This window comes from Tyto alba, unplaced genomic scaffold (genome assembly GCF_018691265.1).
Source record: "Tyto alba isolate M040663 unplaced genomic scaffold, T.alba_DEE_v4.0 Super-Scaffold_8, whole genome shotgun sequence".
Lineage (NCBI taxonomy): Eukaryota > Metazoa > Chordata > Aves > Strigiformes > Tytonidae > Tyto > Tyto alba.
This window is the reverse complement of record NW_024881329.1, coordinates 8,097,251-8,111,119: the sequence shown is the minus strand read 5'-3', so window position 1 is coordinate 8,111,119 and position 13,869 is coordinate 8,097,251. Positions and strand designations below refer to the sequence as shown.

General features: G+C 34.3%; 1 protein-coding gene across 1 annotated transcript; it reads left to right on the top strand.

Annotated features, from left to right (window-relative positions):
- Positions 1 to 2,695: 2,695 nt before the first annotated feature.
- On the top strand, positions 2,696 to 12,787 carry STK33 (serine/threonine kinase 33). The gene is given in 10 exon segments (XM_042784881.1): positions 2,696 to 2,745; positions 3,518 to 3,593; positions 4,360 to 4,509; positions 5,520 to 5,565; positions 5,568 to 5,620; positions 6,854 to 6,989; positions 8,034 to 8,081; positions 9,006 to 9,100; positions 11,003 to 11,054; positions 12,708 to 12,787. Coding segments are annotated over 10 exon segments (786 nt in total).
- The last annotated feature ends 1,082 nt before the right edge of the window (positions 12,788 to 13,869 follow it).

Below are 13,869 nucleotides of genomic sequence, written 5' to 3'. Positions count from 1 at the left end.
ACAAGGCTTTTGTGTTCTCCTCATCTCTCAGGTTTTATTTCATTTCTTCAAGCAGTGGACACATTCCTGCCAGTCTCTGTGCTTTTATTTAATTTGGGCAGAGCCTATATAAGACTGAACACATGGCTGAAAGCAGTGAAAGGAAGACCATAAAACGTACCATGTGTTCAGCCTCATTGGAACCAATCAATATTGTATTTTTTTGTCCCCGTCGCAACAAAGATCACACATTTTGGAGGTGTGTTAGCAGAGGCATACAGCCAAGCAACCAGTGACAAAGAGGACAACAAATAAAATCATCTTTTGAAGGATCCAGCATGTATAGAAGAGGTAAGCAAACTGGAATTTGGACCCTTCTTTCTTTGCTATGTATTTTTGAGGTGTGTTTTCAGGAGTAGGTATTTCTTTATATTCTACTGATGCTCATTTCTCTGAAGTAAAGCAATGATTATATTTCCCAATTAATTCTTTAAAGCATTATGTAATATAGTAAGATCTATTCCACAGAGAATTTTTTTTCAACACTTGCACCTAATGAAAACTTGACATTACTTTCAATGATCATAGAAAGTGCTGTTTTCCAAGAAATTCATAAAAACACAGAGCAGTAGTTACACCAAGTAGGCATGACAGGAATTCCACAGCAGATGCTGTTCACAGTTTAAAAGAATCCCATTCGTTGGAAGATATGTTGAACAAATTAACTCAAATTAGTGACCTTTAAAAAACTGTGTATTTTTTTAGACACATTTAGTATTATTGTTTTACCTCAAGGTAATGTAATAAATGGGATGAATTACACAATGTTTTGAAATGGTGTAGTTGTTTATAGTGATATTCATCTGATGATATCATGCCTTAATGCTTAAGATTGAGTCAATTCATGCAGAAGGTTTTTCTGCATACCCAGTAGATATATTTTCTTACCACTGTACAAACTGATGAAGAAATGCATGCTCTAAAGAGTTTATTAGTTCTACAAGTAGTCTATCATATGTTAGATTATGTTTATAGGCTTTAAAGTTATAAATTAGCCTAAGGATTTAGGTCTGGGTAACTGTAGGGAAAACAATAAAGTTAAAGAAATAAGTAAAACTCTATTAAATCCATGTCAGCAATAATCAGATGATATCCAATTAGATAATCCATCCTGTGGTCAGTGAAAACATGCTCACTCTTTTCTGAATTTGGATTATTTGCTCACTCAGCCCCCAAGGAATTGACCTCTGAGGTCACATGCTTTACAGCTCTGTTCAATAGTATTCTAAGTACAATTAACTTGACAGAAATACTAGGAGTGCACACATTCAGTTGAAGTTAATGAAATTGGCATGTTCCTCGTATTTTGAAAACCAAACTTTTGTTTTAGGAGTGAGAGCTTGCATGTGGTGGGCAATATTCTAGTTTTTCTACCACCCACTTGTACCCCTGATGTCTTTCAAATATAGTACTTTTCAGCTGTATAATAGTGTGTAAATGGTAGTACTATATTGATAGTAGGTGAAAAAATCTAGACAGATGTTGGATTTGAAGTTGACTTTCATTTTTCTGTAGTTCATTCTTATTGATGTACAAAGTCTCTTATCATTCCTGCAGTAGTTAACACATCAATACATATTTATTTTATATCATAATCTCTTCTTTAATATTGTAGGCTTTAAAATTGTTTGGTTGAAAACTTTAAAAGCTTTTCTTGGAGGAGTTCGTGTTATATGTACAACCAAAAAAAAAAAAAATGAAAAAACCACTCACTGAAACTGAAATTTCAGAAAGAAATCCATCATTTTGGATATTAACATAAACAGTTCCCCTTTCAAGTAGCGTTTCTACATATACATTTAATTATATTCATATACACAGGTATAAAGTAACTATCTTCTTAAATTAGTAGTATCTGAATATACAATCAATTATTTGCTTTTGTGAATTGTATGGGAAATGTAGTTAGTAGGATGATTCACAAAGTCTCAACAAAGACACTAGAGATGTGTAGCCATAAACGTTTGTCACTACTGCAAGAGCAGTATCAGATTATACTGGATAGATCACCCTTATTACCCCTAGCAATCAATTGACCGTGTAGTAGCTCTCTAGTTGGTTGTTTTGTTGTTGGCATCTTAACAGTATCTACTTTTAGATCTTGCATAAGTTTTATAAAAATGCATGAGAAAGTTTGACTAAATGACACTTTTTTAGGAAACATGTTTGTTTTCTTCAGTATTACATTTAGGGAATACCACTTTTTTAAGAACAAGTTTTAATATGTAAATTCTCAATTGCAGACAATTTTTCAATTCCCAAGCCATAAGCATCATGGAAAGTGGGGTTTTTTTTGGTTGTTTTTGTTTTATTTTACTTACTACTAGCATTTATACAGTGTCTATCCACTCACTGTCTCAGTAGCTGAATTGCTAGCACAGAGTCTTCATTATCCCAGAGAAGTCAGTGGGCATTTGTCTGACAGTGGATGAGGCAAGCTAAGCATTTCACTGTGTTTGATTTCCATCCTCTGCAGATTATTCCATCAGCTGCTGCTACTCAAGAGTTTGCTTCCCCCTCCTGTTCCCTCCATAATCTTTGTGGTACTTCTGGCAAAGACAAAGTGTCCTGCTCAGCAAAACACTTTAGAACCAACATAGTTTTGGATACCTGAGGTAAATATGTGAAAAATAAATGGGAAAATTAATATAAAACAATGAGGAGACTTCCTAGAAAACATGTGGAATGTTTCCTAGAAAGTGCAAGGTAAATTCCTGGAAAGCAGAAGAGAGATTTCCTAGAAAATGGAGTGGATTTCCTGGAAAGCATGAGAGTAGTTTCTGAAGACAAGTGGGGAGGGTTCCTGTGAAGTAGAGGTGAGATTTCTTAGTATGTATATGAAAAACTTCCTGGAAAGAAGTGAATAGAAAATTTCTGAGAAAGCAGAGGGAGGTCTACACAGCCAAGAGGAGTTTCCTAGAAAGCACATGGGAAATTCCTGGAAATTTGTAGGGGAATGCATAGAGATCAGAGGGGAGAATTATTAGAAAGCATTTGGGTAGTGGGAATTCATAGAAAGTAGGTGGGAAACTGGGAAGCTACAGAGGAATTTTCTAGGACACACAAGATGAACTCCTGGAAAGTAAGAACAGAATTCCTTGAAAGCAGAGGAGGAATTTCCTAGAAAGCACATGGGGGGGAAATACCTGCAGAGCAATGGGGAGATTTCCTGAAAAGGAAAGTGGGAATGCCTAGAAACTTGACAGGGTTTTCCTGGAAAGCACAGGGGAAATCCTCAAAAGCAGAAAGTAGAAAAAGGAGGAGAGCAGGTTGGGGCATGTGGGGGGAACACCTGCAAAGGTAGAAGACACCCAGGGAATTCCTAGAAAGCCAGAGAAGATATTCTAAAAAGCACACTTGAAATTCCTAAAAATCTGGGCTGTGAATTCCCAGAAAGCACACAAGCAAGTCTTATAAAGCAAAGGGGGAATTCCCAGAAATCATGTGCAAAGTTATGGCCATGTGGAAAATTTCCTAGGAAGCTGAAGGTTAATGCCTACAAAGAAGAGGGATGTTCCTGGAAAGCAGTGGAGTGCATTCCTCGAAAGAATGAGGTAAATTCCTACAAAGTACATTTTGGAGTGGGGATAGGCACTCCTAGAAAGCAGAAGGGGAATTTCCCAGAAAGCATGTGAGAATTTAATTGAAAATAAAAAGACTAATTCCTAGATAGCAATGATAGGATTCCAGGCAATGACAGGTGGTGGGGTGAGATCAAGATGGGTGGGGTGACTGAGACAGGTTGGGTGGAGGAGTCAGGGGTTCCACCTAACCCTGGCAGGGATCTGGGTACCAGTGGCATAATCATGGAGTGTTTGCTGTGGGTGCTGAACTCTGATCAACATGCTCTGCACACAGGCATTTGCACGGGTAAGCAATTTTCTGAACTTTGATCTTCTCACAAGTTAGAATTTATAAGTACTTTGTTTCTGAAGTCATACTGTACTCATGTTGCTGTTCTAAGTCAAAACCATACTAGCAGTTTTCTTTGTACACTGACCACAATGTGCTTAATATTTCAAAATTTCACCTTACCCATTACTCCTCTGGTTAGTAATTCTTGGTTAGTATGGCAATAGCTCATGGTGCTTTGCAAAGAGAAATACAAAACTCATATTGAACTCTACAAGTTGCCGATCTTAAAACTTCTGCCAAGCATGCATGAAGACTGCAACATATTCAGTAGAAAAATTTATAAGTATTTTTATTGAAAAATCAGATTGCTTCTTTGCTATTAAAAACATCTTTTAAACATTTGATTGCAAAGTTTAGTTTACTTTAATAGATACTAAATATATTATGTTTAAAGTTTTTTTAAAGCTGCAGTTATTTTTTTATGATTATCTGTTTCTTTATGAAATCTATCCTTTTGGAAGGAAACTGGGTCAATGCAACTTTGGGGTAGTAACTGAAGTAAAACACAGGCCTACTGGCAAAAAATGAACTGTCAGAAAAGTTAAGAAGAAAAAGGTGAATATGTAGATTGGTGGTTTTCTTTAAAATGTCCTTAACTTTCTTATGATCTGAAGATTCTTTTTTTTCCCTCCAATCTCTGTTTGAGCATCAAGATGTCATATTATGTTCAGAATTTCCCTTTTCATCTATGTAGATATTTATTCTCTTTTTTCAGGTATTATTTTGTGTCTTAGTCATTGCCCCTGTAGCAGAAACTAGAAGCAGCATAGGTTTTTATAATACTCAGACTCTATTGCCTAACAATGTAATTTAGGTTTCTTATTCCTCCATGAAAGAATAATTGAAAAAATGTTGTGTATTAGATTCCAAACTAACCAAATCTGATCAACGAATACGTACGATTGAAAGGTGTTTCTTTTTAAAATATTTATTTTAATTTTTAAAAATCAAGGTATAATTTAGGAACATACAGTGTTATATTCACAAGTCACTATGAATATAACAGTACAACTTTATGCCTAATATTTATTGGCTGCATAATGAATCCTGAAACCCACAACTTCCCAGGTGAAAATTCAGATACATTGTTTTCTTCCTCTTGATATTCTAAACTTTTCAAACTGTTAAAGTGGTAATAATAAATTATTTTAAGTTTTGGTTCATTTAACAGGTTCAAAAAAGACTGTAATTTGGTCATTGTTAGCACATGGCAGCTGTGTCAATATTGAGTAGTCTTTTTAATTTTTTTTCATAGGTACATGGTGTGTTTGGATAGTGTATGGTTGCATACAATCACAACAACTTTCACCATACTCAAACTTGAAGACTTACAGGACATTTCAAGGAATTCTGTATTTAAAACTGTAAAATATTAGGGGCCAAATTTACTAAATCAATGGAAGCAATCCTGAAATACACTAGGATTTACTTGGTAGTCATATTGCTGAATGCAAGACCTATTAATTTCTTTAATACATCCTATAGCTTTTTAAAAAATAAATTGCTGCTGTTGAAAAAAATAATATTGTGTTGTTTGTAAAATGTGTTTCCCATGAATAACTAAGGGTGGAAGTTCTGCCATGAAGGTACTTGAACAGGAGGTGAGCATCTTAGTGTGAACCATGATCATGTAACACATTTAGAAGAGATATTTGAGACACCAAAGGTAAGACTTCACTAATTGCTGTACTAGTGTTGGTAGACTGAAAAACAAACAAAAGAACCATCTCTATTCCATGGTAGGTCATCATATATCTTATTTAAAAATTTTGTCATTGACCAAAACATTGTGGAAATATTTATATTTTATTTTCCTCCAAATTCCTGCTAAGCCACTGTAGCCAGAAATATAAACTAGCAGTTCAACAGAAGACAAAAACAGTTTATGTCAAGGGTAATCCCTGACTAAGCCTGTTTTGTTTGCCAATCTCTTATAGGCAGAGACAAATACTAAGCCTAGCTTTTAATTTTTTTCTCATTCCAATTCTCATCTTTGCTCCCTCCCCTCCCCCCCCCCCCCCCCGCATTCTATTCATAACTATTGCAACAACAATGAAATACAGAAATATAGTCACCATAAAAATTTCAGGGTTGTTCCTTTCCTCTGTTTGTATGCTGTAGTACTCTATAAGGGAAGTGGTCCTCTTGTACGTCCATAGCGTTTCTAACAAGGGGAAACATCAGTCCATAAGCAGTCTTTTTGGTTTTTATAGATGTCTGTTGTTTCAGAAATTGTTATACAACCAAAGAATGGAGGAAATCTTGTTTTTGAGGTTAAATTACTACTGTTCTGTCTTTAACTTACTGTATTCCTTGTTGGCAAGATGCTATTGCTGAGCTGAACAGAAAATATCTCAGGACTTTATAATGACAGCACCACATTATAAATATTGCAGTAAAACATGCAAAATAGTATATGCTGTTAGCTCTAAGTGTATTTTTTTTTCTTGGGGTATTGAATCGGTCAGAAGTCTCATGTGAGTAACGTATTATAGTTTTCATTCCTACTTGCTGAAAAGTTGCATTTTATATTTTTTCAAATGTGGGTCGTTGCTTAGGCTTTCTGCAAAAGCCATTGATGATGCATTGAATGGAAGAGGCTTTAAACTAAATCCAGACTTAGTCCTTGTCTTGAAATCATAGTGTATTTATACATTTTTAAAATTATCTATGTTTTGAAAACTTGAGTTTGTTGTAGTAAACACTGGCAATATTTGTGGCAGGTCAGTTGTCTTTTGCCTTCTGTTCATAAAATACTAAGTAAATTGAGGTTCTAGGTCATCACTGCAGCTGGAGCACTGCTATTAATTATATATATTGTTATTACATTTAAAGAAACTAAAAGCAGAAATAACAAAAATCATTACATTCTCTCTTGGTTAATATTAGCAGATACAAGCAGTATCTTGCACTGGAGCTGTGTGAGGATGGAGAACTTTAAAAAATTCTTTGTAGTAAAGGACATTTTACAGAGAATGAGACAAGGCACATCATTCAGAGTCTTGCTTCAAGAGTAGCATATCTTCACAAAACCAGTAATTAAGTTCCTCTGTTTCTCCCATATGTGCATTGATTTCAAGTGTTCATACATTTAACAACAGTTACTGATTACTAATCTCTTATTTATTTCATATGAAAAAAATAGCTCAGTACAGAAAAAGTAAAATATACTACGTTAATGCTCTTTTATAACTTTATTTTTCTTACAGATGCAATAACTGCTACCATTTTTCTTTTATTTCTCTTTCTGTACCAGATATGAAAATAACATGTATTATTATTTCCTAACTTGCAACTGTTTCGCATTATAACATTAACTTAGTTTAGTTGTTAAGTGTATAGTCTATTACAGAAGGCAAAAAAGTAGAGGTGGATTGTTTCTGATACTTAATAGTATGTGTTGTACTTAGAATTCAGTAAACATCAGTGTTTTCATCCACCATATGGAAGCATTACAATTCTGCACAGCCCACAACAGAGTTAACCTATCCAGCCAAAAATTTAGAATTGGTAGATAGTGTAGGATTGTGACTAATTCTGGAGTTTTATACACAGAAATGATTAATCTCTCTGTTACAGCATACTACTTCTAAGAATCCTTCATTTACTTTTTTTTTTTTTTTTTTCCATAGAGATATATGGAGTTCTGGAATGGTGCCTATCTTAGACCCTTGTTTCTTTTGTGTACTTATTGAAAAGTCAAAAACTTCTACTGGTTTTGGATATGAAAATGAACTGCAGATATTGAAAATACATGCAAATTTGATAATTATACAATATAAACCCTACTTTTTTGTTACATGATGTCAGGTGATCTACTGACATTAAAGACTGAACCAATGTGAACTTTTTCCTTTATTACAGGATTGTGGGTAGGAATGAGATTTGAAAATTTGAAATACTTATATGACTCCCTGGATGAAATGAGAAAGATGCTTTTGGTTAGGCTTTCAGTAGTTCAGAGTGAAATGCACTGGAGCTGCTCAAAGAAATTACTCAACTGAAAGAGTTTAAAACATTTCTGTCAAAATATCTTCACTGTAACTGATAACATTTTATTTCTTACACTATCTTGGCAGATATTGTTCACAGATATCTAAAACTGGAAAACATTTTAGTTAAAAGCAGTGACATCGATTAAGCAAATGAAATGAAATTAAACATAAAGGTAAAATGACAATTGTAGCAGTTCTGCTTCAAGAACTGGTTCTAATATCCAGATATTGCTGGGAGACCTGACTTTGAAACTATTAGCGGCTTTTGAAATGAGCTAGTAAATGGTGTTGTTAGGGGAAAAAAAAAATCATTTTGGAAGCTAAGTGGCAAAAAAAAAAAAAAAGTAAGTATATTTCTGGGTCAGTTAAAAAAAAACATTCCTTAAAGTAACCCTACCTTGTTCATCTAGATATACATTAGCATAGTCCTGAGCCATTAGTTACAGGAGCCAGCAGGTGCTATGAGATGGAATTAATTTGTAAATTAGGAATATTGTCAATTTAATGTAAATCTGTTAGTAATTTAAGAAAAAAGCCTATTTAAATGTGCCTTGATTGAAATACAAATATATTATAGTATTCTTTTGTTATTAATAAATATTTACTACCTAAACACAATGTGCCATATGCTTCCATCTTCTTTTTATTGAAAAAAAAGTCTTTGATGGTTAATAAATCATATGCTAATTAGCTTTTGCTGATTTGCTGTTTCAGTAGTAGTTACTGTGAAAATGTAGGCATATTCTAAAATAACCTTGCAGAACTGATTTATTGGATCACGAATGTACTATCTGGGGTAAAAACCTCCATGTTGAGAAGCGTTTCAGATAATGAAGAGTGTGGACAACTCAGTAATTTATGGTGGGAGAAATCCAGGGTGCAGAAATCTGTTTGCTATGTTTCTTATAGCCTATGTATTTTTATATAATATTATACCCATTTTAAGAAGCATAATTTTGGACTTGCCTGTATTATTCAGTTTGAGATGTGCTGCAGGAACTTTTAGGAGTCTCCAGCTAAACAATGAGATTAAATTCTAAACCCATTTTCTCTTAGAAAATTTCCATCCAAACAATGCGTCTATCACAGTGTATGACACTGATTATTATTTGATGTTGAAATGGAAGCTGGAAAAAAAACCACAAAACCAGGTAATTATGACATAACCTGTCCAAAGGGCATGCTTTTCAAGGTTTTTTCTTTGCCTATTTAGGCAATGATTACTTTGCATTCCATAATACAAAGATTTGTACCCCTTTCTGATTTATATATACTGCATGTTATAATACACTTCATTATCCAATATAGCATTAATTTTTAAATTCTGTGAGGTTCTTTTCCTCAATGATATATACCAGCAATGCATTTCACATCCTACTTATAACAAACTGAAGCAAAAAATAAATCCTTTTTGGAGGAAGATAATTAGTCCTTCTGACATTTTGATAGATGAAATACTAGTAGTATTAAATACTTCCTTAAGTGAGAGGGTTGCATGGGATGAAATTACTTTCCAATTTACTGATCATGACAGAAACATAGAGTCTCAACACTGGAAGGGACCTCGAGTCATTCGATTTATTTCTATGTCCAAAGAAAGAAGCAGCTATACTTAAGTCATTTCTGATGAATATTTGTGTGAAGTGTACTTAAAGACCTCCAGTAATGGAGACGCTATAATCTTCCCAGGCACTCTATTCTGATGCTTTATTATCCTCCTAGAAATTTTTCCTCCTGTCTGCCCTGAACCTTCAGTTTGACAATCAGCTTAAGTTTATACCTACAGGCCATGATCTAATCACTTTTTTCATTATAAATTTTCAGTTAACTCACCTGCAGCTGCATAGTTTCTAGAGCTGACCTAAGGGAGGTGGTGGGAGCCTATGTGTGGGGCTAAGGAAAAGGGTGAAACTCTGTTGCATATTTTCAGGCTATTGTTTCTCGCTCTATCCATCATGGATATGAAGAAAAGGTAGCCACCTTTCTATTTTCAGCAATCTGGTATTACACTTCTCCCTTGGTCCCTTGTTCTTTAAACAGGAGGAATTTCTCAGTCCTGTCCTGCATTTCCAATATTCGTGATTGACTTGCCACGCTCCGTTTGGTACCTGTTATGTCAAAACAGGAGTATCCAAAACTGAGCACAATATCTAGTTGAAGCCTCACTGGTGCTGGGCTGAGTGGAAGGATTGTTTTGTATGTAATGCAGACCTTAGGCTTGTGTATAAAACACAGGTGATTACTGTGATTTTGTAATTTATTTAAGGACTCTGAAGTCCACATAAAAGAACAAGAGGTAAGGGCTGGAAATCAGGCCATTGGCCCATTTTTCACCTGACATATTTAAATAGGCTTCTAACCCAGGCAAGGGGAGGAGGGTTTGCCTTGGCCTCCTCAGAAAAGGCACATTTGTGCAAAGAGATTTTGTACCAGAGTGGCAATTTTACGCTACTCCTGCCTTGCAGAGGCATTGTCCAGTAACACTGGAACAGTTAACTCATGGTCAGCTTGTGATTTACCACAGTCCTTGAGCTGCTGCCTGACCAGCTCTTCTCCTCGTGTTTTCATTCTGAGCTTGTCTTTCGATACCCTTACAGTCATTCCTGGCTTGATGTTGTCTTCAGATTTAATAAGCATGTTCTCTCTTGGATCATCCAGGTCATCAATTATAATGGTGTAATGCCTAAAACAGACACCTACAAAACACTCCTTGATGCAGCCTTCCACTTTGACAATGAACAAGTTACAAGTATTTTCTGCAAAGTGTTTTTTATAAGCAAGTGTGCATTATTCCTGTGATACTTTAATGTACACATTATTATGAAAAATGTTACGTGAAACTATCAAAATCCTTATTAAGATAGAGATATGTGATATTTAGTGTTCCTCCTCTAACAGTGAAACCTGTCAATCTGTGCTGCATGGAGATTTGCTCCTGACAGGTGCATAGTGGCTGCTACTTACCTCTTTTTTTCCTTCTAGGTGCTTATTATTTCCATTATTTTCCTGGGAAATAAAATTAATGGGACGCATCTGTAATTCTTCAATGCCAGCTTTTCCACCCTCTTATGGAGAGATACCACGATTGCCTTTTTCAGTTTTCAGGTATTTCACCTGCCTTCCACTCATAGTTCTTGAACCACTAATAGCTCTGAAAAGTCTTGTCAGTTTTTAAAGTATTCTAGAATGAATTTTATCAGTCACAGATGATTTTAAAATTTCCAGCCTAAGTACTTGCTAACCTTTTGCTTCTCTGTAAAAAGCTGAGGTCTTGCCCCTTTGTCATTGATATTGATTGTGCTATCCACTGCTTGCAGTTGACATTTTGGTTAAGATTGATGTAAGAAGACATTAAATACATTTGCCTTCTGAGCATCATCTATCAGTTGCATTCTTGCTTGAATACAATACCAGTCTCTTTATTCATTGTCTTCCTACTACTCATATACTTATAAATTATTTCATTTTTAGTTACATCCTTTACTAGTTGCTCCTCATTTTTTCTTTCCGATTTTGCCTGTCTATGCTTATCTTTTTATTTTGTTCTTATTTCCATCTTTTGTATGCTCTCTTCTTTCATGTGAGACTTGTGGAAATTAATGATTTAACCAGACTGGCTTATTAATTTAAAAAAAAAAAAAAAAAAGTAATAGCAATTTCCTGATTCCGTCATTTTATTTTGTGTAGGCTATGCATATAAGGATATAAACTTATATAAGTTTTTAAATTTTCCCCGGATGTTAATAGCATGAATTACTGCTTGTTTAAAATGTTCTCAATGATCAATTAAAAATGAGATGATACTGTATATTTTGTCCAGTTTGGCAATATTAATGTTAAGAATTTCCTTTAAAGTCTTGTTTTAACAGCTGTGGTATTATCAAACCATTAAGTTAACCATTTTAAGTTCCTTGACATAATAATTAAATATCTGATACCTACCTAAAACATAAAAAACTGAGATGACAGTTAAACAAGCTTTTTGATTTGGTGAGGTATCACCAAATAAAATAGTTTCTGTCAATGTCCTCTTCTACTGTGTGTAGGTTTTTATCTTCTGTTCCTTACTGGGGCTAAGTATGTCACCTCCATTGATTCTGGAAGTGAAAGTCATAGAACTTGCTGTGAACTCACAACCACATCTCCCATGATATTGTAGATAAAATATCTCTAAGTTGGCCCCAAAGGAGCATCTTTCTTACATGTGACTCAAATAATATAAAGTTATTAGTGAATAGGTTACAATTTGTGAATTTTTAATCTAGGATATAAATAAATAGGTTTGAAAATTTTAATTTTAGAGTATTTTGGCATTGAATTTGTTTATCATATGTATTCAAGCTAATACGTGCAAACAGAGGCTCTTTTTTTTTAGCAAAACCTGTGTTCTTATGTACTAGACTTATATCTGGGAGAAAAAAAAAGTTTGTATGGTGTCTTGCAGTACTATAAGTCAGTGTGTTATGAATACTGTTTTAATAACTTCTTGTGGGGAAAAAGAATGCTAAGTTTAATAATATAGCTAATATCACAATGTCACCACCCCCTTAACAGCTAAATGATAAAAGTGAGGACACATCAGCATGAATTGTTAAGGTCTGTACATTATTCATTTAAACATCTGCTGTTGGTTCCTCTTTACATGTGGGAATTAATTATACCACATCAGCACATTCTTCATGCTTTGTGTTTAAGCATTTAAAAGTTTTGGTTTTTTTTTTTCTATTATTAATACTATTTTTTCTGCTTGGTTGGCAGCCCCTGAAGTTATCAGTGCCTATGAGTACAGCCAACAGTGTGACATTTGGAGCATAGGTGTCATTATGTACATGCTGTAAGTAGCTTGTAAAAGTAATATAAAATGTACAGACCCATTTATAATACAAGTACTTACAATTTTGCACTGAAATAAAAAAAAACCCTTATGTGCTAAACCTTTACAAAAGATTGAACTCTTACAATTGCTTGTATGTAAACATTACAAATTTCTGTGCAAAATAAAGTAAAAGATACAGTTCAGTGTTAAAAATTGAGTATTTGACTTACGAACCACTTTGTAATCCTGAAACATCAGAATATTGCAGTGAAATACTGTAAAACTAAACTGGGAGTTCAGGCCTCTCTTTTTCATATGTTGGCTGAATCTATATATGAGAACAGAATTATTGATTTACAGTTTATTCGTCAAATCCTCAAATGAATTGCTCAAACCATCAGGGTAAGGGTTTTCCTTCCCCCTCGCTGCCTGTGGTAACTCTGCAACTAAGATGCTCAAGTGCTGCCAGGTCTCCCTGTACATGCTGACTGTTCTTTGAAAGTTGATTAGTCTGCTATTATTAGAAGAAGAAATGAAATTTTACATGTGTAAGAGTACATGCATATCTTTATTGAAGTTTTTTCATCATTTATAACATTTGTCTTAATTACAAAATAATAATTAGTCTCTAAAAAGTCTTATCCTGCCTTTATTATCTAAATAACACAAAAAGGTATCCCAGTAATTGAAAATAAACTGTAGCACAGTACATAAATTACTGTTCATATGATGTAACTAAAATGTCACGTTATATGCAGGGACTTTTTTTCTTTCATAGTGTATTTGCATGTTTTTTTTCCCCACCTTCAGTCTTTTTTCTTCTCTCAGTTGTCTTCAGATGATGCTTTAATGCCAGTGATTTAGAACATTGCCATTTGCCATTTTATTTGTTGTTATTATTTCTATCCTGTGATCCTTCTACTCTTTTTGCATACTGCTGAGTTCTTTTATAACTTAAGATTTTGTACATGAGCATGCAGGCACAGGCATGCTGTTTCATGAACTCCTCTTTTCTGGATTTTCTTTGTTTGGTTTTTCTTTTCACTTTGTTTTGGTTCCTCAGTTTATTTTCTATACGATTAGCTTGCTTTTCTTCTTGTGTCA